This window comes from Monodon monoceros, unplaced genomic scaffold (genome assembly GCF_005190385.1).
Source record: "Monodon monoceros isolate NGI ecotype Baffin Bay Population unplaced genomic scaffold, NGI_Narwhal_1 Super_Scaffold_5, whole genome shotgun sequence".
In the NCBI taxonomy this organism is placed as follows: Eukaryota; Metazoa; Chordata; class Mammalia; order Artiodactyla; family Monodontidae; genus Monodon; species Monodon monoceros.
In genome coordinates, this window is record NW_021703782.1 from 10,252,827 (window position 1) to 10,279,748 (window position 26,922).

At 40.0% G+C, this 26,922-nt stretch overlaps 1 protein-coding gene across 4 annotated transcripts in view; it reads right to left on the minus strand.

Moving 5' to 3' along the window:
* The window catches only part of ELP3 (elongator acetyltransferase complex subunit 3), a 114,779-nt gene that overhangs the window by 66,258 nt on the left and 21,599 nt on the right, over window positions 1–26,922 (minus strand). For all 4 annotated transcript variants that reach the window (XR_003790708.1, XM_029201947.1, XM_029201945.1 and 1 more), the window contains 2 exons: window positions 24,865–25,019; window positions 2,534–2,695 (listed from right to left, as the gene is read on the minus strand). Coding sequence is in view for 3 of the 4 variants with exons in the window: in XM_029201947.1 (XP_029057780.1) it covers window positions 2,534–2,695; window positions 24,865–25,019 (317 nt within the window). In the remaining variant the exon portion in view is untranslated. The remainder of the gene's footprint in view (window positions 1–2,533; window positions 2,696–24,864; window positions 25,020–26,922) is intronic.

A 26,922-nucleotide genomic window follows, 5' to 3' on the forward strand; every position in this document is an offset into this window, starting at 1 on the left:
TCACTCTGGTGGGTTGGAGGGCCCTAAAAAAAAAAGTAAGAAGAGAGAATGATTTAGTGACAAGGCAGAATCATTTGGGGCCAGCGGTATAAATCATCTTAACATTCTAGTGCCACATTCAAGTAAGAAGCAAGCCCGAATAATAGTTTGGGGCTACTAAAGACTGAAGCCCTGTGTCAATCCTTTCACTACCTAGCCATTCCCATTCACCACCAAAGAATCCTACAAACCATGGACTCCTTCCCACTCTCTGAAGGTTCCCATCCATTTCCATGGCTTCCATCTCTAATCTCTCTCTCTCTTTTTTTTTTTATTTTACAGTACGCAGGCCTCTCACTGTTGTGGCCTCTCCTGTTGCGCATCCGGACGCGCAGGCTCAGCGGCCATGGTTCACGAGCCCAGCCGCTCCGTGGCATGTGGGATCCTCCCGGACCGGGGCACGAACCCGTGTCCTCTGCATCGGCAGGCGGACTCTCAACCACTGCGCCACCAGGGAAGCCCCTCTAATCTCTTTTTGCTAATGACTTCTCAATCTATATGACTGGGCCAGGCCTCTCTTCTGACACCACGCCCAAATATCCAATACTCTAATGCTGCACTGTACAATATTGGAGTCACGAGGCACACGTGGTTATTCAAGTTTATCTTTAAATTAATTCAGATGAAAAATTCAATTCCTCGGTTGTGCTACCACAGTGGACAGCGCGGGTACAGAACATTTCAGTCACTGCAGAATGTTCTGCTGGACAGCCCGCTCTAAAGCAAACCTTCAACCAGCTGTCCCACAAGTATCTAAAACTTAGTTTATTCAAAATGAAACTCATCTTCCCTCCAAGCCTCATTATTTCCCATTCCCTCTTACCCTCATTCCCACTCAGTCACCAAACACTGCTTTTCAGGACATCATTTCCTGCTTAAATTACCGCAGCAGCCTCTGAACTGACCTTGCTTCTAGCTTGGTCTCCTTAGTCCACCCTGACACTGTGATCCCCAGGACTTCCCTGCTGGTCCAGTGATAAAGAATCCGCCTTCCAATGCAGGGGACGCGGGTGCAATCCCTGGTCAGGGAACTGAGATTCCACATGTCGCAGGTCAGCTGGGCCCGTGCGCCTCAACTAGAGCCCGCATGCCTCAAACTACAGAGCCCGTGCACAACTAGAGAAGAGAAAACCCGCACGCCACAAATACAGAGAAGCCCGTGCACCACAACAAGGAGCCTGCGTGCCGCAACTGAGACCTGACACAGCCAAAAATAAATAAATAAAATAAAATAAAAAACCAATCTTTTAAAATAAATAAATAAATAAAATAAAATGCAGATATGCCTTGATCACAAGTTAGCTTGCAGCCGGGCCTTGGATTAAAGCCCGAACTTGCTGGGCTGACTTCTAAGGCACCCCATGGTCTGGCCATCCTGCTGACCCTTTCAGCCTCACCTCTTACCACGCTCCTACCTCACGCTCCACACTCCCACCAAATGAAACCACTCCAATTTCCCGAAATGTGCCATGTGCTCCTATCCTCAGGAGCTTGCTCGTACTCTTCTTTCTGCCTGAAAAAATCTGCCTCTTCCCCACCTGACTAACTCAGACTCTTCCTGTAAGTCTCAGCTTCGATGTCACTTTCTTCGAAAAGCTTCCCTGACCTTCCAGAGACTCCTTCCACCCCCGAGGTACCTCTCTGGCGTAGCCTTGGTTACTGCAGCAGCCCTACCAGCGTTCCCGGTTCAAGCCTTCCCCGACAAGAACGCACCCTATGCAGGCTGATCTTTCTCAAGCTTGATATCCATCTGACTCTTCCCGTGCAAAATGTTTAATAGACCTCTATTACCTAACGGGAAGCATCCGCCCTCCTTAGCCTGGCACTCTTCCTGGTTGTTGCTAAGATGCTGACCCATGTGTTTCCCTAGTTTCCCTTTACTTCCTTCTCCGAGCACAACCCTCTGCCATGTCTACCCAAATCCTATTAAAGTGAAGCAGCCTTTAAGGTCCAACTCAACACACACTTACTCCCTGAAGCCTGCCTTTATTTCTGGAGGGAAGAGAAATTCATATGGCTCTATCAACCCTTATTTCTTTCCTTCCTTAGACTCCCAAATTTCTCAAAGTTTATACCCATCACCTCACCAGCCTTTCTTTCACTACCCTACCAACTGGCATTTGCTTCACCAAAACTAATCTCTTAAATCTCACACTAGTTTCCTTCTTGTTCAAACCCTTTTCTTTGTTCCTATTCTCCTTGGCCTTCTCTCATACTTTAAACTACTAACCTTGAGCCCTGCCCTCTGCTTTCCATATGGGAAAGGCTATTTATCGCAAGAAATGGAAGAGAGATGAGTATGTTTATAGACTACTGGAAAAAAAGCCAGTAAACAAAGACCGAAAATCAAGGAAGGAGGAGATGGAATTAAGAGCACAGACAGAAGAATGAATAGGAGGAATACCTAGACCTCTCCCTGTCAGATGGGTAGTAACACAGATCCAATCGGTGGGGGAAAAGGAAGGCTTGTGCAAGATCATCTGCACCGTCTTACCGGTTGGTATCTCTGGCCACATCCTCATAGACACTCTGCACCCCAATCTCCAGCCTTGTGCAGCCATAAGTCAACATATCACTTAAATGCCGCTTCATGCAATAATCTGGTCTGGTCTCAATAGTAATTCCGATGCACTTTGTGAGGCTTCTCTCAGAATACCTGTAGAGTAAAATCGAAAAGTAAACAACTTGCCAAAGCTTTAGGACATTTGCTCTCATTTAAAGGATGTCTTCCTTTTGTCCTCCCGGCTCTAACCCAGTGGTTAAGAGCATGGGCTCGGACTTCCCTGGTGGTGCAGTGGTTAAGAATCTGCCTGCCAATGCAGGGGACACGGGTTCGAACCCTGGTCCGGGAAGATCCCACATGCCGCGGAGCAACTAAGCCCGTGCGCCTCAACTACTGAGCCGTCGCTCTAGAGCCCGCGAGCCACAACTACTGAGCCTGCGTGCCACAACTACTGAAGCCCGTGTGCCTAGAGCCCGTGCTCTGCAACAAGAGAAGCCACTGCAATAAGAAGCCCACACACCGCAACGAAGAGTAGCCCCCGCTCACAGCAACTAGAAAAAGCCCACGCGCAGCAACGAAGACCCAATTCAGCCAAAAATAAATAAAATAAATAAATTTTTAAAAAGTTAAAAAAAAAAAAAGAGCGTAGGCTCTGGAGCCAGACTATCTGAGTTCAAATCCTGGCTCTGCTATTTCCTAACTATGCAAACAGGAAAGTTATTAACCTCCCTGTGCTTCGGTTTCATTATCTGCAAAATGAGGATAATAGTAGCTATACCTCATGGGACGGATGTGACTGAGCCAGCACAAAGTAATGTTATCATCACCATTATCATTATTATTCTCCTCAGTGTGCTGCAGCCATAATCTCCTTGAAAGCAGGGATTTCAACTGTGAGAACCCTAATTTTCAATTCCTAGCAACGATTTTTCATGGAAGTGAAAACCATGTGCATTATATATTTCCCACTCCATAGAGTTATGTTAAATAAAAGAAAACAAAAGAGGGGGAAGGGAGGGTATGCATAATGATCATAGGAATAATTCAGATGAAATGTCTTCTATACCCACAAGTCTTTTTGTCAAGCCTATTAATCTTAGCAACAACTTACAAAATTAGGAATCATTTTTCTCCTTCACTAAAACCAGATATCAGAGTAGTGAGGACCATTTTAAATTTATTTATTTATTTTGGCTGCGTTGGGGTCTTCGTTGCTGCGTGCAGGCTTTCTCTAGTTGTGGCGAGCGGGGGCTGCTCTTCGTTGCAGTGTGTGGGCTTCTCACTGCAGTGGCTTCTCCTGTTGTGGAGCACGAGCTCCTGGCACATGGGCCTCAGTAGCTGTGGCTCACGGGCTCTAGAGCACAGGCTCAGCAGTTGTGGTGCACGGGCTTAGCTGCTCCGCGGCATGTGGGATCTTCCCCGCCCAGGGCTCGAACCCATGTCCCCTGCATTGGCAGGCGGATTCTCAACCACTGCGCCACCCGGGAAGCCCATGAGTACCACTTTAGATTCAAGCTGCAATCTAGAAGAGGAAAATGACTTGCTAAGTGGTCTGCTGATGCGATGGAATAGGAACCATTACCTAGAGGCCACTGCAGCCAAGCACTGCACTATATACTCCACACGCACTGAATGCTCCCGTTAGCTCTATGAAGTATGTCTTATTATCCCCATTTTACAGATAAAGAAACTGAAGTTCCTAAAGTGATTAAATACTTTGTCCAAGGGTACAGAGCTCATAAAATCCAAGTCAGGATTTGAAGGTAGGTCTGTCTGACTTCAAAAATCCTGCCCTGTGTTTCACTCTATCACATGGCTTGGACAATTCAGCATGGGACATGAGATCTGTCCTCTCTTCAACTTCTCCTAGAACGAAATAATTCTTCTCAGTGTACCCTTCTACAACTTTCTCAATTCTTCGGGCAGGGTGAGGGAAGCCTTTTTTTGCCACTTAATTTCGTGTTTCCAAAGAAGTTCATAGCTTTTTTTCTTGAAAAATAAAAATCATAAAATTTCCATAGTTTTGTAACTACTGTTCTCCTTTAAGTTCATTTATTATTGACAATTCATAATTGTCAATAAAACTGACTTATCTAATTTAATAATAATTATTAAGAAGGTTACGAATCACTGAACTGAAGGACTGATTCTGAAGTCTTTCACTCTAGACGTTCAAAGTGTTTACACTATTACCCTATTCCTAAGGTTTTATATAGGATTACTACAGGCAGCAAGAACCAAAGGTAAACAACTAGTCTATAGTTACTAAACGATGAATCATAAGACAAAAAAGGGCACAGATCTTATCAAATCTTGCCTCTGACAGCTAGCTTCTCTGAAACAATCAGATCAGAAGGTCTCATGCCTCTCAAACAGGTGGGTCCCAAGGCATGCAGAATACATGTAACTCACCTTCTTCGAATACCAATTATTGTGTTTGGAGAAAACCATTGTTTTAAAATATTAAGGGACTTTCCTGGTGGTCCAGTGGTTAGGAATCTGCCTTCCAGTTCAGGGGACGTGGGTTTGATCCTTGGTTGGGGGAACTAAGATCCCACATGCCGCGGGGCAACTAAGCCCGTGCACCACAGCTACTGAGCCTGCGCTCTAGAGCCCGCGAGCCACAGCTACTGAGCCTGCACGCTCTGGAGCCTGTGCCCCCACAACTAGAGGGAAGCCTGTGCACCACAACAAAAAAGATCCTGCGTGCTGCAACGAGGATCTTGCGTGCTACAGCCAAGACCCGACACAGCCAAATAAAATAAATAAATATTTAAAAAAATAAAAAGAAAACACTAATGTATTATGGAGAAAGCATATTGCATGACAGCTGAAAAAACCAAAAAGCGGAAAACTCTAAGCTTTGAGTATATTTGACAAAGTAAGTGAGAACATTTTACAATCAGGCATTCCAAAATTGTATCATAAAACCTCTCTATTAACTGATATTTTTATAAAACCCACAGTATTTCCTGGGACTTCCTTGGTGGTCCAGTGGTTAAGACTCCATGTTCCCAATGCTGGGGGCACGGGATCAATCCCTGGTCAGGGAACAAAGATCGTATGTGCCGCAAGGCGCAGCCAATAAATAAATAAGTAAACACAAACAAAACAAAACAAAAAAACAACCCACAGTGTTTCCTAAAAGGATGCCATTAAGTTATCAGCAAAGTTGGCAGCACAACAGTACCTAGCAATACTAAAACTAGAGGACAGGCAACTGCACAGATGGGAATTCATCTAGAGGAAAGAGAAGTCCACTAGCTAATCTCTATTGCACAGATCATCAAAGGCCCAAGCAAGACTGATAGAGAAAGCTGCTGCGAGGATTATAATATCTCTTCATAAGTAGTTAGAATGTAGTACAAGACATAGAGGCAAACCTTATTCGCAAACAAGTGTCTTTCCTCTTAGGGAAAATGTCATTACCTTGTGCAGGAGCAGAAATGGAGGAACAAAAAACTCGTTTTTAAAAGCCAATATTTTCTATTTACCACTATCTTTCTTTCAGAATTGTATTTTCATCTGAAAAGCAATTAAGCAGAAATACCTATCAAATCTGAGCAAAAACAATGGAGTATTTTCTAAAGAACAGAATATAAGGTCATTTTTAAAAGGATTTTTGTTAATGCTATATATAGTTCTACACATCACTAATTCTTGCCTCTTCATTAAAGGGAGATGTAAACATATCAGTATGATTGGTTTTTTAAAATATTGCAAGTATGTTCATAAAGGCTGTCAACTAATCTAAGCAAAATGTCTGCGCTGGCATTTTATGGCCTGCTATAACCCACCACACTGTTTAGACAGCCATCCGACAGTGTGGCTCTCATTTACTACCGAGTTCAATTACCATACCATTGGGGAGCGGGGAGAGGCAGACTTGTTACATTCTTGGGCGTTTAGGAAATGTACCAAATTTTCCAACCCTGATCATGAGCTTCTAAGAGACAAAGTCAGGACTTGGACCCAGGTCTTCTGATTCCAATTCCACTTCTCTTTTTGTGGCATTATAGGGTCATTTTAAATAAGCCTAAATGCCACCACTGTGGGGCTATGCTGAATCCTACACTTTTCTGTATGCCACAGGAGTGGCATCAACTATAAAAGATGCTAATGTTCTCTGTGAAGCATAATTTAAGCCAATAACTTATGCCGACAGCATTTATTTTTTAACTGGGGGGTTGGGGCTAGGAGGGGGTGGGAGATGGGCCAATAACCTGGGAACATAAAAGCAAATAAAAACCAAATGCTACCCAGACTTCAAGACAAAGCTCAAATACATTTCTCCTGCCATGACATCTTCCCAGCGCCTCTAAGTAATTCTGCGCTCTCATCCCTAATGTACCTTGCCCCTACTCCGAATGGAGTTTGTCTTGTTATTTGTGGCTATGTCTGTCTATCCACCTAGACAGGAAGCTCCTGGAAGGCAGTAGGCTCGTATACATTTAGAGGTAAGGGCTTCAGCCCTAAAAACTCTCCTTCAATATAAAAATTACAAATATGAAGAATGAGTAAATGAATGAGGCATAACCGAAGACACAGGAGGTCTCTCTCTACTCCCATAGCAGCCTCTAGCTAATTCTACTGGTTACCTTTCCTCTTGCAAATAGTTAACCCTAAAAGTTGCTGAACACTAGGCCAGGTAATCTACAGAAAGTAAAGATACAGTAGTTCTTGTCCCAGAGATGCTCAACAGTCTAGCTGTAGGGATAAGACACACAGCTAAAACCAAGAACCACTTAAGAACAAAGAGCCAGAAGTGGCAGATATATAACTGGACAGAAATGATTTCTTGGAAAGCACGCTTCTATTTCTGGAAGGAAGAAAGTGACCTATAAAAGTGACATCTATTGTTATTACTTACTGTCCCTTCACACTAAGGTCCCAACCAGGAGGACACAGAAGAAAGACGATGTGAAGGTCTCTTTATTATCTTCTGTAAACGGTTTCTGATTCGCTCCAAGAAGGCTGTGGCATCAAAGAACACTTCTGATTACTATTAATCTCCTGAAGTCCTCTCTAAAACCTCTGTCATTAAGTTGGATGAGTCTTACTTTAGATTTCCTGTGTGAAATCTCACTAGAGGTCTAAGCCCAAATTTCTGAGAGGTTTATGGACCCTTTCCTACATGGACATCCCTCTACCTCAAACTCAACCTGCTCAAATCAAATCACAATGTAAATATTCGTAATATGTAGATTAAATATTGATTTTCATTAATCACAATGTACAAACTCTCTTTTGCATCTGCAGTCTCAAAATGAGTAAGTAGAATTTATAAACTTCTTTGGACAGCCAAAGATTTTTTTGACTTGCCAAACAACATCTGGGGTTATTGGTGTAATTCCTCAGTAATACCACAGAACACATGCTTTTTGGGGGGGGGCAGGGTGGTGCAGGGGCTATAATCATATCTGGAAAATATCTCAACAAAATTTTATGTTCTGTATAATGCTGTGCTAGTGATATTCCAAACTTAAGAATGACTGAGTTGAATGTTTGAGAATTTTAAAACAACTATCTTTTCCCTTTTGAGATGGTGGTCAAGTTTGCTTCCTGGATATTGGCAGTTATGTCAAGAGGGTCTATAACATAAGGTTCTGCCCAACACAAACTGAGGAAACAGACAGGAACAGAAGTTCAATTTTTAAATGAGTACAACCTATGAAAAACTCACCTGGTAACATAGCTTAGAGAGTAATCAGGGACCTTTGGTCCCTTATCATGCTAGTTGACAAGGTTTAAGATATATGAAAAACAACCCATAACAGTTTGGGTTTTGATTCTTTCAGTAGCCGACAAGAATGCTACCATTTTATACTCCTAATCAGACAGCAGAAGAGCCAACAGCAATGTATTATTAATAGAAAAAAACAATCATGGTTATTACACATTCTTTTAATATTGTATTCACATTCAAATTTAAGGGCTATACACATAAATGCATTATAGAAAAATTGTCATTATCAGAAAGTGACTGCTAGATGAAAAATAACCGTCGAGCACATCTTTTATTATTTTTTTAATTTTTATTTTTTTTGCGGTATGCGGGCCTCTCACTGCCATGGCCTCTCCTGTCGCGGAGCACAGGCTCCGGACTCGCAGGCCCAGCGGCCATGGCTCACGGGCCCAGCCGCTCCGCGGCATGTGGGATCCTCCCGGACCGGGGCACGAACCCGTGTCCCCTGCATCGGCAGGCGGACCGTCAACCACTGCGCCACCAGGGAAAGCCCCCGAGCACATCTTTTAGATAAAAATTCCCATTCCAGTAGAAATCTTCAAAGCATACAATGTCACAGAAAGAAGTAACTTTAGAAATAATATAGTCCTGCCTCCTCATTAAAAGTCTGGAACCTAATTCTTAATGCACAGTTCTTCCCACTGCACTCATTTAACAATGTTTTTTAAGTACAGTAAGTCCCCTACATACAAACGAGTTCCATTCCAAGAGCACAAACATAAGTCCAATTTGTTCTTAAGTCCAACAAAATTAGCCTAGGTACCCAACTTTTACAGATAATGCCAGACACATGAACTAACTTACGTGACTGGACATGCAAACGCATGTTCACATCTTTGAAAGTTCGCAACTTGAAGGTTCGTATGTAGGGGACTTACTATACCTTCTCTCCTCAAGGAATTGTGTTAGGTATGACAGACCCTCTCTCTTAAGAAAACATTCCCTATTAAAGAATATAGAAAAAATGCATTGCACAGAATTAGACAATAATGGTATTCAGTAAAACCATTACTCTTGGCTGCTGAAAACCAAAGTGAGGGAGTGACTAAATTGGTAGATGCAAATATTAATGGTATCTAATGTTAACAGATTAAACATTCCAATTAAAAGGCAGACATTGTCAAAATGGATAAAAAAACAAGACCCAACTACTGTAGACTTCCATAAAACTGCCAACTAGACTGTTAAAAGAAACAGCTTCAATGCAGAGACACATAGGGGTGGAAAGTAAATGGATGGAAAAAGATACTACATAGGGAAAACAGTTATGTAAAGGCTGTAATGTCTAATTTAACATCAATAAAAGGAAACTTCAAGACCAGAAATAAAGGACATTTCATAACGATAAAAAGGTAACTTCATATTGATAAGAAGTTCATATACCAGGAAAACATATCAATCATAAATATGCATACTCCTCAGAGCAGATCTTCAAAATAAATGAAGTAAAAACTAATATAACTAAAGGGAGAAATAGATAATTCTTCAATCATAGTTGGATATTTTAATCTCTCTTAGCAACTTTTAGAACTACACAGAAAACAAAACAAAACAAAACAAACCAACCCCAAGACAAGGACCATCTGAACAACACTATCTACCACTTTGACTGAATTGATATTTATAGAACATTACATCCAACAACTGCAGAATACACATTCTATCAAATATACATAGTTTGTTCACCAAGACAGACCATATACGCTGAGCCACAAAATAAACCTCAATAAAAAAACTTCAAGAAACTGAAATTGTATAGAATAGACCCTCTCTGACCAATATGGAATTAAATTAGAAATCAATGACATTAAGAAATCAAGAAAAACTCCAAGTTTTTGGAAATTTAGAAATGAAACCATCCATTTGTATATAATCCATGGGTCAAAATACAAACAATTTTAGGAAACATTTTGAACTGAATAATAATTAAAATACAACATATTAAAATTTGTGGGATTCAGCCAAAGCAGTGCTTAGGGGAAAACTTCAAAGCTTCAAATACTTATTAGAAAAGAAGAAAGGTCTATAGTGATAAGTTTCTATACCTTACTTAAGCATAGAAAGAGCAAAGGAAATCCAAAGCAAGTAGAAGATGATAATAAAAATAAAAGCAGAAATATATTAAGTAGAGGACACAAACAAAACCAAAAGTTAATTCTTTACAAAGAACAAAATTTGATAAACCTTAACTAGACTAATAAAGAAAAAAAAGAGAGAACACAGGTAATCAATATCAGGAGTGAAGGAGGGATGATCACTAACATCCTACAGACATTAAAGACAAAATAAGGGAACATTATGAACAACTTAATACCAAAAAGTTTGACAATCTGGATAAAACAAATTCCTTGAAAAATATAATTTACCAAAATGGGCACAGAAGAAACAGAAAATTTGAATATTCCTTTATCTATTAAAGGAATTGAATTAATCATCTAAGACCCTCCCATAAAGAAACTCCAGTCTTGGATAGTTTTACTGTTGAGTTCTAGCAAACACTTACAGAAGAAATAATATTCATCTTACATGAACTCTTTCAGAAAATAGAGGAGGAAACACTTCATAAGTTGTTTTATAGGGCCGGCATAACACTAAAACCAAAACCTGACAAAGAAGTTACATAAAAGGAAATCACAAACCGCCATCCCTCATGAACAAAATCCTTTACAAAGTATTAGAAAGGTGAATCCAGTGATATATAAAAAGAAAAATATATTTTGACCAAATAGGGTTTATCTTAGGAATGCAAGGTTAGTTTAACATTAAAAGATCAATAAAAGTGCTATATATTATCAGAATAAAAGAGGAAAATCATATGATCCTTTAAATACAGACAGAAATCATTAGACAAATGAGTTAATGATAAAAACTCTTAGCAAAATTCTTCCATCTGATAAAGGCATCTATAAAAAAACTCACAAGTAACACTATACTTAACACTGCAGTATTAAATGTTTTCCCTGTGTTACTGGGAATAAGACAGAGAGACTCACTCTCACCATTTCTATTTAACACTGTACAGAATGTCCTAGCCGTTGCAATATGGCAAGAAAAAGAAAAGCATGCAAATCCAAACAGAAAAATTAAAACTCACTGTATTTGCAGATTATATGATTGTTTTTGAAGAAAATCCCAGCAAATTTACAAAAACAACTTTTAGAACTAAGTAGTGAATTTATAGTAAGGTCATATGATATAAAGTTAATATACAAAAATCAACCATGTATCTAGATACTAGCTGCAAACAATTTGAAAATACAATTTTTAAAAATTTCATTTAATATAGCATCAACAAAATACTTTGGAATAAATTTAACAAAAAGCTTACAAAATATCCAAACTGAAGATTGCTAAGAGAAATTAAAAAACACTTAAGGAAACCAGGAGATAGACTATGTTCATAAACTGGAAAACAATATGTTAAATGGTAATTTTCTCAAAATTCTTCTATAGTTTAAACACATTCCCAATCCTATCACACTTTTTATTTTTATTTACTTATTTTTTTTAACATCTTTATTGGAGTATAATTGCGTTACAATGCTGTGTTAGTTTCTGCTGTATAACAAAGTGAATTAGTTATATGTATACTTACATCCCCATATCCCCTCCCTCTTGCGCCTCCCTCCCCCCCCCCCCATTCCACCCTGCTAGGTGGTCACAAAGCACCGAGCTGATCTCCCTGTGCTATGCAGCTGCTTCCTACTAGCTATCTATTTTACATTTGGTAGTGTATATATGTCAATGCTACTCTTTCACTTCATCCCAGCTTACCCTTCCCCCTCCCCGTGTCCTCCAATTCACTCTCTACGTCTGCGTCTTTATTCCTGTCCTACCCCTAGGTTCATCTGAACCCTTTTTTTTTTATTTTTTAGATTCCATATATATGTTAGCATACAACATTTGGTTTTCTCTTTCTGACTTACTCCACTCTGTATGACACACTCTAGGTCCATCCACCTCACTACAAATAACTCAACTTCACTTCTTTTTTGGCTGAGTAATATTCCATTGTATATACGTGCCACATCTTTATCCATTCATCTGTCGATGGACACTTAGGTTGCTTCCATGTCCTGGCTATTGTAAACAGTGCTGCAATGAACGTTGTGGTACATGTCTCTTTTTGAATTATGGTTTTCTCAGGGTATATGCCCAGTAGTGGGACTGCTGGGTCATATGGTAGTTCTATTTATAGTTTTTTAAGGAACCTCCATACTGTTCTCCAAAGCAGATGTAACAATTTACATTCCCACCAACAGTGCAAGAGGGTTCCCTTTTCTCCACACCCTCTCCAGCATTTATTGTTTGTAGACTTTTTGATAATGGCCATTCTGAGCAGAGTGACGTGATACCTCGTTGTGGTTTTGATTTGCATTTCTCTAATGATTAGTGACAACTGAGCATCCTTTCATGTGTTTGTTGGCAATCTGTATATCTTTTTTGGAGAAATGTCTATTTAGGTCTTCTGCTCATTTTTGGATTGGGCTGCTTGTTTTCTGGATATTGAGCTGCATGAGCTCCTTGGATATTTTGTAGATAAATCCTTTGTCAGTTGCTTCGTTTGCAAATATTTTCTCCCATTCGGAGGGTTGTCTTTTTGTCTTGTTTATGGTTTCCTTGGCTGTGCAAAAGCTTCAAGTTTCATTAGGTCCCATGTGTTTATTTTTGTTCTCATTTCCATTTCTCTAGGAGGTGGATCAAAAAGGATCTTGCTGTGATTTATGTCATAGAGTGTTCTGCCTATGTTTTCCTCTAAGAGTTTTATAGTGTCTGGCCTTACATTTAGGTCTTTAATCTTTTTTTTTTTTTTTTTTTGCGGTACGCAGGCCTCTCACTGTTGTGGCCTCTCCTGTTGCGGAGCACAGGCTCCAGATGCGCAGACTTAGCGGCCATGGCTCACGGGCCTAGCTGCTCCGTGGCACGTGGGATTTTCCCGGACTGGGGCACGAACTCGTGTCCCCTGCATCGGCAGGTGGACTCTCAACCACTGCACCACCAGGGAAGCCCTTTAATCCATTTTGAGTTTATTTTTGTGTATGGTGTTAGGAGTATTCTAATTTCGTTCTTTTTTTTTTTTTTTTTGCAGTACGCGGGCCTCTCACTGTTGTGGCCTCTCCCGTTGCAGAGCACAGGCTCCGGACACGCAGGCTCAGCGGCCATGGCTCACGGGCCCAGCCGCTCCGCGGCACGTGGGATCTTCCCAGACTGGGGCACGAACCCATGTCCCCTGCATCGGCAGGCAGACTCTCAACCACTGCACCACCAGGGAAGCCCTAATTTCAGTCTTTTACATGTAGCTCTCCAGTTTTCCCTGCACCACTTATTGAACAGGCTGTCTTTTCTCCATTGTATATTCTTGCCTCCTTTGTCAAAGATACAGTGATCATACGTGCGTGGGTTTATCTCTGGGCTTTCTGTTCTGTTCCATGGATCTATATTTCTGTTTTTGTGCCAGTACCATACTGTCTTTTTTCTTATTTTAACATCTTTATTGGAGTATAATTGCTTTACAATGTTGTGTTAGTTTCTGAGTATAACAAAGTGACTCAGCTATATGTATACATATATCCCCATATCCCCTCCCTCCTGCATCTCCCTCCCACCCATACTGTCTTGATTACTGTAGCCTTGTAGTATAGCCTGAAGTCAGGGAGCCTGATTCCTCCAGCTCTGCTTTTCTTTCTCAAGATTACTTCTGCTGTTCAGGGTCTTTTCTGTTTCCATACAAATTGTAAAATTTTTTGTTCTAGTTCTGTGAAAAATGCCATTGGTAGCTTGACAGGGATTACACTGAATCTGTAGATCGCTTTGGGTAGTAGAGTCCTTTTCACAGTGTTGATTCTTCCAATCCAAGAACATGGTATATATCTCCATCTGTCTGTATCACCTTTAATTTCTTTCATCAGTGTCTTATAGTTTTCTGCAAACAGGTGTTTTGTCTCCTTAGGAAGATTTATTCCTAGGTATTTTATTCTTTTTGTTACAATGGTAAATGGGACTGTTTCTTTAATTTCTCCTACAGATTTTTCATCTTTAGTGTATAGGAATGCAAGAGATTTCTGTGCATTAATTTTGTATCCTGCTACTTTACCAAATTCACTGATTAGCTCTAGTAGTTTTCTGGTAGCATCTTTAGGATTCTCTATGTATAGTATCTTGTCATCTGTAAACAGTGACAGTTTTAAATCTTCTTTTCCGATTTGGATTCCTTTTATTTCTTTTTCTTCTCTGATTGCTGTGGCTAAAACTTCCAAAACTATGTTGAGCAGTGGTGGTGATAGTGGGCAACCTTGTCTCGTTCCTGATCTTAGAGGAAATGGTTTCAGTTTTTCACCATTGAGAACTATGTTGGCTGTGGGTTTGTCATATATGGCCTTTATTATGTTGAGGTAGGTTCCCTCTATGCCCACTTTCTGGAGAGTGTTTATCATAAATGGGCGCTGAATTTTGTTGAAAGCTTTTTCTGCATCTATTGAGATGATCATATGGTTTTTATCCTTCTGTTTGTTAATATGGCTATCACACTTTTTAATAGAAATTGATAAGCATAAACTTTATATAGAAAGGTAAAGGACCTAAAATATCCAAAGCAATCTTGAAAAACAATGACAGAGTTAGAAGACTTATACTACTTAAATGTATAAAACTACAGTAATCAGGACTGTGGTACTGGCATAAAGACAAAAACACATCAACGGAACAGAAGAGAGTACAGTCCCAAATTTATATAGCCAATTGATGTTTTAAAAAATTATTTTATTTATTTTTGGCTGCACGGGGTCTTTGTTGCTGCGCGTGGGTTTTCTCTAGTTGCAGCGAGTGGGGACTACTCTTCGTTGTGGTGCGCTGGCCTCTCATTGCGGTGGCTTCTCTCGTTGCGGAGCATGGGCTCTAGGCGCACGGGCTTCAGTAGTTGTGGCTTGTGAGCTCTAGAGCGCAGGCTAAGTAGTTGTGGTGCACGGGCTTAGTTGCTCCGCGGCATGTGGGATCTTCTGGGACCAGGACTCGAACTCACGTCTCTGCATTGGCAGGTGGATTCTTAACCACTGAGCCAACAGGGAAGCCCTAGCCAACTGATTTTTGACAAAGGTGCCAATACAATCTATATAGGAAAGGGAAGTTTTAAAACAAGTAATGTTGAAACAATTAGGTATGTATATGGAAAAAAAGAAACCTTGACTCCTACCTCACACTATACATAAAATATTAAATCAAGATGGATCATAAGCCTACGTATGAAAGGTAAATATAAAGGCTAAAACAATAACTAGAAGAGAACACAGGAAAATATCTTTTTGCCTTGTGAGTAGGCAAAGGTTTGTTAGAGATAATACAAAAAGCAGTAATTAATGAAAGAAAAAATTGCAAATTAGACTTTACCAAGACAAAAGACTCTGCTCAAATACATTAACATAATGAACACTCAAGCCACAGACTGGGTTTTCGTATTTGTAAAATATAGATCTAACAAAGGACTAGAATTCAGGATATATAATAGCCCAATAAAAAATGGGCAAAAGATTTTAACACACACTTCACAAAGGAAATATATATAGAAAGCGTAAGCACGTAATAAAGTGCTCAACATCATTAGTCATCAGAAAAATGCAAATTAAAACCACAATTAAACCCACAACACACCCACTAGAATACCTAAACTTACGAAGACTGACAACACCTTATGCTGGTGAGGATGTGGAACAAATGAACACTCATACATTACTCGTAGGAGTAAAAATGGTACAACCACTTTGGGAAAAAGTCTGGCAGTTTTGAAACTAAACATATGATGTAGCAATTCCACTTCTAGTTATTACCCAAGAGAAATAAATACATATATTCACAAAAAGACTTATATAAGTATGTTCACTGAAGTTTTATCATAATAGCTACAAACTGGAAACAGCCCAGCTATCCATCAATAGAATGGATAAACAAACTGTGCTCTATGCATATAACAGAATCCTACCCAGCACTAAAAAGGTAACGGCTACTGAAATACCCAACATGGATAAATGTCTAAATATAACGCTCGGTGAAAGACGCCTTACACAAAAGAGTATATGCTATATGGTTCCATTCATATGACGTTTTAGAACAGGCAAAACTAATCTATGAAAGGGAAAAAAAGGGAAGACTGCTGCTTCTGGGAGGTGCAGGTGAGGATTTACTGGGAGGAGACAGGAGGAAACTTTCTGGGACAATGGTAATGTTCTATATCTTAGTATGATTTTGTTGCACAGGTATATGCATTTGTTAGAACTCATCAAAGAGTACCCATAAGACCTGTGCATTTCACAGTATGTAAATTTACTTGAAAAGAAAATATTACAAACAGTGAAGTAGCTAATGATGTGCAAATGCACGTATTCGGGGAGAAGGGTACTGAAGTCTGCAGCCTGCTTTGAAATGTGTTAAAAAAATAAAAAGAAGGATTGATGGGTGGATAGAGGAATGGCTAGTTGGATAAGTATGTGATAAAGCAAACACTGTAGAGCCTCGGTGACAGGTATGGGATGTTCACTGGAAAATTCTTTCAATTTTTGTTTCAAATAAAATGCTGGAAGAAAAACAACTAATATCACCTCTTTTTATGATGACTAAGATTGTATCCTAGGTTGGACTGCCAATGTTGAGGATCCTGGTCACCATCTACGAAAATCTGATTATCAAGGGAGTAAGTAAAAGTGATCAACAATATGAAGTGAGGGGCGGGGATGGGGAGGGTATTAGAGCCAAAGTCCAGACATGCGAGAGGTTCTGAGGCCTGCCAGAAATAAGGCCAGGGCAGCAAGGCAGGAGACGGCCACTTTCAGGTCTTCTTAGGTTGCTTTGCTTTCTTCATTCCTCTGCAAATCTATGAAATTAGCTTCTGGGCCTGGGACCCAGCATTACCTAGCACTCTAGTTTTTCCAAGACACAGAAGGACATAGTTGGAGGATTTAAAGTCATTGATGGAGGGGGAAAAAAGAGGAAGGAACAGAACTGAATTAAAAATTCCACAGGGAGAAGGTATGACTCACCTACTTCTTGGTGGGTAACTACCCTTTTAAATTGCATCTTGTGAAAACAGCCAAGGAGCATTAAAAATTGAATGCAAAACTGCTTCTGGGCAAGGCTGATTAAAAAGGAATAAAACCATTTTAAAAGGTTGTTTTGAGATATTTGGCAACATTTGCATTCTGGTGAACGGGTGACTCAGATCCCACTGCTGGTCCTTTTCACCTCCAGAGCTATGAGTTTTAGAGGATGATAGTCACCAGTAATTGATGATCTCTGGAGATTACTGCAGTCTCAGTCTAGCTGACAGTAATGAGTGATTATCACTTTGCTTGATTTAATGAGCCTTCACAGAAATCACACCTGCTTTGTCCTTGACCTCTCTGTTCACTCAAGCTTTCCAATGTTTCCATCTGCAAGGATATAACACACTGCTTGTTACTAACCTGCCATAAATAACAACCAAGTTCACCTTGTTAGGGCTTTTCCTTACCCTAACTCTTAATCTTTTAAGAAAAAAGCAAAACTTTAACCAGATGACACACACAATAGCAAAGCAGAGACACACTTGAGCTGATAGAACTTGACACTAATTCGAACAAAGACTTTTAACCTTAAACACGGTTGACTCATCTGTCACAATATGTAACTTTTAACTTAATTTAAAATTAATCTTAAAAAAAAAAAACCCACCTAGGGACTTCCCTGATGGCGCAGTGGTTAAGAATCCACCTGCCAATGCAGGGGACACAGGTCCAAGCCCTGGTCTGGGAAGATCCACCTGCCGCAGAGCAACTAAGCCCGTGTGTCACAACTACTGAGCCTGCGCTCTAGAGCCCACGAGCCACAACTACTGAGTCCACATGCCACAACTAATGAAGCCCGCACGCCTAGAGCCCTTGCTCTGCAACGAGAATAGCCACCGCAATGAGAAGCCCGCGCACCGCAATGAAGAGCAGCTCCCGCTCGCTGCAACTAGAGAAAGCCTGCGCGCAGCAACGAAGACCCAACGCTGCCAAAAATAAATAAATAAAATAAATAAATTTATTAAAAACAACAACAAAAAACACCCCACCTATGCCAAGCTTGTCAAAGTCAGTATTACATCTGTGTAGTTGTACTAGTATCAACTACTAGTAAAATAAACATGAAATTCATCACCTTGCCTCTGAGAGAGGTGGGTCATGCTGGGTAACCCAAACAGTTTTCATGAATACCCTCTGCGCAAGAGAACTTAGAGAACAGCAAAGTAAATATCTCATCCAAAAGTTTTGAAGAAAACGTTATGTTCAAAACACAGTATCTCTGGGCTGCTCTACATTTTGCAAAGATGTCAACATTTGAAAATAGTTTTCTATGTCTCTATAATACAAACCAGACAACTATTTCTTCAAATTATACAAAGCTTCCCTGAAAAACAAATACCAACTCTACTATAGGGAATTGGCAGTAAAAATTTACCTCAACAAAGCAAACAAGATACCACAAATTGGCTTTTTCCAGATAATCTCATAAAAGTATAGAGACCAGGAGTAAAAAGCAAAACATGTCGAATGTGGGTTGGCAGGATTCAGTGTAGCATTTATGGATGGTTTCATGGCTCCCAGATCATACTTTTACTACTTCCCGAGAGCCATTCATGATATTTGTTGCAATGAAGGCTCAAATCCCATAAAAATTTTTATCCGTAGTAAAGTGTTTGTTGCCCCCTTGAGGTAAATTCAAGAACAGAAACAAAACAACGCCGGCTCTGCCTGGTCCATTAGAGAAAGAGGCTTGCTTCTCCAAACGGTTTTTTCTACACACACACCGTAATCGCAAGTTATAATAATAATAAAACTCTATTTTCACCTGGAAAAAAAAGAGGCAATTTACAAACACCACTAGACACTGCACCATTTCTGCAAAAATAAAGATAAAACTTCACACAAAGAATAGAGCAAATATTTTTAAAGTTTCAGTTGATGAGATGTCAGACTAACTGCATCCTAAAAATTCATTATGCAGATCTTCAGCTGGCCTAGCTCACATGACCCGGGGGACCCAAACTGTAGACTGAAAAGCTCTGCAGCAAACTTTCATGGGGGTGGGGAAGGGCGGGACAAGTCCAAGATACTTATGGCTCAAATCCACATAATGTGCAAGGTCTGCAACATGAGGACAGCTGCACTGATGAAAAAATATATAATACATAAGCATGCGTAGAAAAATATGATGGTCTGAATAGATTATCCTGTGAGGGAATTCTCAGAGTTCAATGGATTTTAGTCAGTAATCCTCTGAGGTACTGCTGCCATCCTAATATCATGGGGCTTTGAACTAATTAAGGTTGTTTTTCTTCCTCCAATTGCATTTTATTCTAAGCTATCATCTGATTTTCAGTATTATTAGGAAGAATGCGATGGATTTACATCATTACTCCTCTAAAGATTGAAAGACTTCAGCGTTTTACTCAGCATGACTCATATTCATGAATGATCAAGTTCTGAATGAGCAGTAAAATATGGTCCCATCTCATCCTGCTACGAAAGGCCCTGCAGGATGGAGAGATCATCTGGGCCAGCTGTTGCTCAAAGTCCACATTCATGGACATAGAATTAACCTGTCACATCCTCTACTGGCGATCACACAAAGTAGCGGCTCACACATGCTCTCCCAGCTGCTGAACTCTCTACCCAGGCCCCTCAAAGTACCCTTGAGATTTATTTAAACTTATGAAAAAGTCTCTACTCTTTTCATTTATACCAACCCAAAGGAGAGCAAAAGAAGGGGCTAGGAGAAGTAGGGAGAGCACAAAAAGACGGCCCTGTCCCCAATTCCAAGAGGAAGCCCTACCTAGGTCGTTAGCTGTCAATATCTGACCAACAGATGGATCATTCAAAATTCATTCACAAGTGTGCTTGTCCAAAAACTGTTTTAATTACAGGGTAATGAAAGTTTCCTCGCTTGTAAAACAGGGATAAGTTAAATACTTAAAGACTTCTTATAAGAACTGAATAAGTGAATACTTATCACAATGCTCAGCACACTGTACGCTGTATACGTCCTCCTTTACCCCCACGTCTCATGTCCCTTTCTCCTCAGTGCTAACTATTGCCTATGATGATCACCATTCTACCACCTCTTCTATGCATTTATACTCACAGGCACGTATACAAAAATGATGGGCTCACACTGCAAGAATGGCCCTAAAAATTGCGTTTTCATGTAGCATACCTTGGAAATCTGAAACTCTCCCATAAGGTGACCTTATCCATTTGCATGGCTATAAATACCATCTATGAGCTGATAATCCCCAATTTTATATCACCAGCCCAGACATCTCTTATATAGCCTATGGACATCCCCACCTGAATGTATTCTAGGCATTTCAAACTTAATGCAGCCAAAGTAAAACTCTCAATTTTCTCCCACAAACCTGTTCTTCCTTCTGTCTTTTCCATCTCAGTATGTGACACAACTCTCGATCATTTCCTACAACCAAAACCTGGGTGTCATCCTTGATTCGTTCCTCTTTCTTACTGTGGACCTCATCCAAAATCTGTCAGTTTCCACACAAAAATACAGCTAATCCATCTATTCTTTTCTGTCATTACTGCCACCACCCTCATCTGAGCTGGGGTGGATACAACACTCTTCCACCCAGTTTCCCACGTCCACTCTTGCACCAACATTCTCATGTTGCAGCCACACAATAACCAGAATGAGCTTCTTACAAACCCGAACACATCAGTCTCCTGCTTGAAACCATTCATCTACTTCCTACTGCTGATTCGAAAGTTTTTAAGTCCTCAAAAGCATGTATAATCAGGCCCACACCTAACTTTTCAATCTCCCTTCATGACATATGCCCCCCTTTTCACTGGAATCTAGATACCCTGGCCTCCTCTCTGTTCCTGGAACACCTCAAGTTCTTCCTCATTTCAGTGCCTCTTCTTTTTTCTGCGCTTGGCCTGACTCCCTCCTTATACTTCAGATCTCAGCTTAAATGTCACCACTTTGTGTGCAGAATCAGCCCAGGTATTCTCCATCATAGCCGTCTATATCCATCACAGCACTTACTGTTTGTTATTTGTTGAACCAGTAGAATGTAAGCACCACGAGGGCAAGGACAACATCCGTCTTGTTCACCATGTTGTTCCCAGTGTCCAAGGCAGTGCATGGCCCCTAATGGGCCTTCAATTAATGTTGAGTAAATAAAAGAGAATAGTACACAGTAACTCAGCCAGGTGTTCCTGAAATTTCTGAAAATAAAAACTATTCTAAGACTTTCATTTCTTAAATCATTGAACTATATATGAAACCTTAGTATTCTTCTCACTAAAAATGGAGATATGAGGTATCAAAAGAAAGCATAATTGTCTTCTGTCAACTAGAATTTGAAATAAATGATTCCATCCATAAACAAATTATTTAATGTTAAACAGTAATTAAAACAAGTTATTAAATAATAGTCACTTGTTTTTCTATGGCTGAGTAATATTCCATTGTATATATGTGCCACATCGTCTTTATCCATTCGTCTGTCGATGGACACTTAGGTTGTTTCCATGTCCTGGCTATTGTAAATAGAGCTACAATGAACATTGTGGTACATGACTCGTTTTGAATTATGGTTTTCTTAGGGTATATGCCCAGTAGTGGGACTGCTAGGTCATATGGTAGTTCTATTTCTAGTTTTGTGTGTGTGTGTGTGGTATGCGGGCCTCTCACTGTTGTGGCCTCTCCCATTGCGGAGCACAGTCTCTGGACACGCAGGCTCAGCGGCCATGGCTCACGGGCCCAGCCGCTCCGCGGCACGTGAGATCCTCCCGGACCCGGGCACGAACCCGTGTCCCCTGCATCAGAAGGCGGACTCTCAACCACTGCACCACCAGGGAAGCCCTCTATTTCTAGCTTTTTAAGGAATCTCCATACTGTTCTCCACAGTGGCTGTATCAATTTACATTCCCACCAACAGTGTAAGAGGGTTCCCTTCTCTCCACACCCTCTCCAGCATTTATTGTTTGTAGATATTTTTGATGATGGCCATTCTAACCAGTGTGAGGTGATACCTCATTGTAGTTTTGATTTGCATTTCTCTAATGATTAGTGATGATGAGCATCCTTTCATGTGTTTGTTGGCAATCTGTATATCTTCTTTGGAGAAACGTCTACTTAGGTCTTCTGCCCATTTTTGGATTGGGTTGCTTGTTTTTTTGATATGGAGCTGCATGAGCTGCTTGTATATTTTGGAGATGAATCCTTTGTCAGTTGCTTCATTTGCAAATACTTTCTTCCATTCTGAGGGTTGTATTTTCATCTTGTTTATGGTTACCTTTGCTGTGCAAAAGCATTTAAGTTTCATTAGGTCCCATGTGTTTATTTTTGCTTTTACTCCCATTTCTCTAGGAGGTGGATCAAAAAGGATCCCGCTGTGATTTATGTCAAAATGCTGTTTTCCTCTAAGAGTTTCATAGTGTCTGGCCTTACATTTAGGTCTTTAATCCATTTTGAGTTTATTTTTGTGTATGGTGTTAGGAAGTGTTCTAATTTCATTCTTTTACATGTAGCTGTCCAGTTTTCCCAGCACCACTTACTGAACAGGCTGTCTTTTCTCCATTGTATATTCTTGCCACCTTTATCAAAGATAAGGTGACCATATGTGCATGGGTTTATCTCTGGGCTTTCTATCCTGTTCTACTGATCTATATTTCTGTTTTTGTGCCAGTACCATACTGTCTTGATTACTGTAGCTTTGTAGTACAGCCTGAAGTCAGGTAGCCTGATTCCTCCAGCTGTTTTTCTTTCTCAAGATTGCTTTGGCTATTCGGGGTCTTTTGTGTTTCCATACAAATTGTAAAATTTTTTGTTCTAGTTCTGTGAAAAATGCCTTTGGTAGCTTGACAGGGATTGCACTGAATCTGTAGATTGCTTTGGGTAGTACAGTCATTTTCACAATGTTGATTCTTCCAATCCAAGAACACGGTATATCCCTCCATCTGTTTGTATCGTCTTTAATTTCTTTCATCAGTGTCTTATAGTTTTCTGCACACAGGTGTTTTGTCTCCTTAGGAAGGTTTATTCCTAGATATTTTATTCTTTTTGTTGCAATGGTAAATGGCAGTGTTTTGTTTGGATGGGCCTAGAGTCTGTCATACAGAGTGAAGTCAGAAAGAGAAAAACAAATACCTTATGCTAACACATATATATGGAATCATAAAAAAAAAAAAAGGTTCTGATGAACCTAGGGGCAGGACAGGAATAAAGACGCAGACGTAGAGAATGGACTTGAGGACCCAGGGAGGGGGAAGCTGGCAAGCTGGGACAAAGTGAGAGTAACACTGACATATATACACTACCAAATGTAAAACAGATTGCTAGTAGGAAGCAGCTGCTACATGCAGGGAGATCAGCCTGGTGTTTTGTGACCACCTAGAGGGGTGGGATAAGGAGGGTGGGAGGGAGACGCAAGAGGGAGGGGATATGGGGATATGTGTATACATATAGCTGATTCACTTTGTTATACAGCAGAAACTAACACAACATTGTTAAACAATTATACCCGATAAATATGTTTTTTAAAAAAAGTCACTTGTTTTGTTGATTATATAGCAGTTAAATGTCTCAGATTAAAAGTACTCCCAGTGCTCTTTTTGGGTGGGCTCACCTAGTCCAATGAAAGCTACCCCTGCAGTTTAGACCAGCCTAAGGCTGAGAAGATCTGCACAGTGGTTTTTTTGGGTTTTTTTTAAAGTAAATTATTTACTTATTTATTTATTTTTGGCTGCATTGGGTCTTTGTTCCTGCACGTGGGCTTTCTCTAGTTACGGCGAGCAGGGGCTACTCTTTGTTGCGGTGTGGGGGCTTCTCACTGCGGTGGCTTCTCTTGTTGTGGAGCACGGGCTATAGGCGCGTGGGCTTCAGTAGTTGTGGCACACGGGCTCAGTAGTTGTGGCTCATGGGCTCTAGAGTGCAGGCTCAGTAGTTGTGGCACACGGGCTAGGTTGCTCCATGGCATGTGGGATCTTCCTGGACCAGGGCTCGAACCCGTGTCCCCTGCATTGGCAGGCGGATTCTTAACCACTGCACCACCAGGGAAATCCCTTGGTTTTGGTTTTTTGTTGCTGTTGTTCTTTCTTTTTCTTTTTTTTTAGTTTCTTTTTATTCTTTCACATAGTGATTTTGTGAAAATACTAATAACCAATGGACCATACTCACTTTTTAAAAACATAATCCTTTTTCCCACAAAACAGAAGCAAGTACAAGGACTAGGACTGTATGAGATGACAGATGTTAACTCAGCTTACTGTGCTCATCATTTCATGATATATGTGACATCAAATCATTATGCTGCACACCCTAACTTACACAGTGCTCTATGTTCATTGTATCTCAAGAAAATTGGGAAAAAATGTATTTAACCTTACAACCCATGAAAGGTATGCAAATAAAAAGAATGACATCCTCTCCCCTCCCTCCCCGAAAGAACTAGGAATATAGACATAGAGCAAAAGGAATTCTCACAGACTGCTGCTAGGAGGATAAACTGACAACCAGCGTTGGTGAATATGATAAAATAAGGATTTCTTACTTGACTGCCTCGTAAATATTGTTGGAGGTATGTCCTGATAAGGCATCATGTAAATTTCGAATAAAATAATCTCTGTATTCTTCTGGAAGGGCCATAAATGTTCCACCCATCACAATAAATTCCACTTTATCCACACTGTGACCAAGTTGTTTTAACTGAAAGACATAAATTCATCAGCATTAGAAAGATACAGTCAACTACCCTAAGAGTGTTATTGCAAATCTCTAATTTTACTTTGCGGTGTTCTCATCAGTATAGTTTAAAAATGAGAAGCAAACATGTTAAGCAAATTCTATGGACTAAAAAAAATAGACTCCAGGGTCTGAAAAGGAAATTATTGCTCAAATAAGGAGGACGAGAATTAAAAATAATAAACAAGAAGTCTGATGTCAACTTACAGAGTTAAGTGAAAATTTAATAATACAAAGAATATAAATTAGAGAGCAGCAAAGCAAATAACACAATATGTAATAGAATAAACAAATATTTATTGATTACATATTTTATGCCAGACTTTGTGGTCAGCACTGGGGACGAAGAAGACTATATGCAACATAATCAGGACTTGATGCAAGTGAAAGAAAGAGAACACTAGATTAGAAAGAAACGTTAAGAAAGCAGTTTTAAATTAAAAGTTTTGAATTAATTATGAAGTTTCTGGGTACAGGTAGCACCTTAAGCCTAGTTTCAGGGGTGGCGGAAGGACAATAAAGTCTGAAATATGACATCTCTTCTATTTGGGAAGAGAATGGTATAGATCTTTCAGTTTTTCAACTACAATAAGGCAAGATTCTAATTTTTAGAAACAGGTATTTAAATTTCTTGCCATATCTTAGGCCTGAGAAAAACTAGGTCAAGTAGACTACAAATTATGAACTCTAATGTACTATGTAAAGAGGATGTCCACACTTAATATGAGCAAAAAGTTACTTTGTTTTATACTTGTTTCTGAAAATGGCAAATAACTTATACATACATCCATCCTTATACATATGTAAATCCTTACAGATACATAAGCATATGGGCATGCATGTGCACACACATGCAAATATATATCTGTAAGTACGTGTACATAGCTATCAACACTAAAAGAATACTTTATAACTATGGTTGTTTACCAGGAACACACAACAAAATCTTCCTGGTAGCTTTTTCAAAATATCTTGCCTGGACCCTAAACCAGACTTAATCAGAACTTCAGCGGTGAAATCTGGCATGTGTTTTGGAAAAGTTACTCAGGTGATTCTAGTGCATTTACAGTTAGGAAAAGAATCACTACTCTCTGGTAGTTTCTAAAATCTTTCAAAACCCATGATCCTGTTTCGAAAATATAAACATTTCGAACTCTACTGAAACACTGCAAATGAGTTAGGTATCATGGCTAAGGGAATTCCCTGGTGGTCCAGCCAGTGGTTAGGGCTCTGTGCTTCCACTGCAAGGGGCATGGGTTCCAAAAAAAAAAAAAATTATGGCTAAAAAAGAAATTGAAGCAATTGAAGCAATGGTCAGTTTAGGAACTATGTTGGCTCCCTGCAGGTGGGGTCCTCTCCTACAGCTGACAATCCTGATCCATATATGCTTGGGTGACAATGATGTGAAAATTAGAAGTGGCTGGTATCCACTTGTAATAACAGTTAAGCACAGAAGCGACTTACTGACTATGGTATGTGCTACTTTCCATTTGAGATTTTCTAGTTGTCTTACTAGATGTAACTATAAAAACTATGGACAGTTCTTGCATTGTTTGAAATTGGACAAGTTTAAAATAAAATTGTGAAAAAGAAAATCTGTATTAATGTTCAGAGTTCTTGAACAGAGCAAGGCCATCTACACAGTACTTGTTTTTAATCAGTTATATTGAGGTATAATTTTTTTTTTTTTTGGTGGCTTTGCCATGCAGTTTGCAGGATCTAGGGATCGTGGCCTAGGGACTGAACCCAGGCCACGGCAGTGAAAGCCCGGAATCCTAACGACTAGGCCACCAGGGAACTCCCGGGGTATAATTTATATACAATAAAATCCACTAACTTTAACTGTACAATTAAATGAGTTTTGACA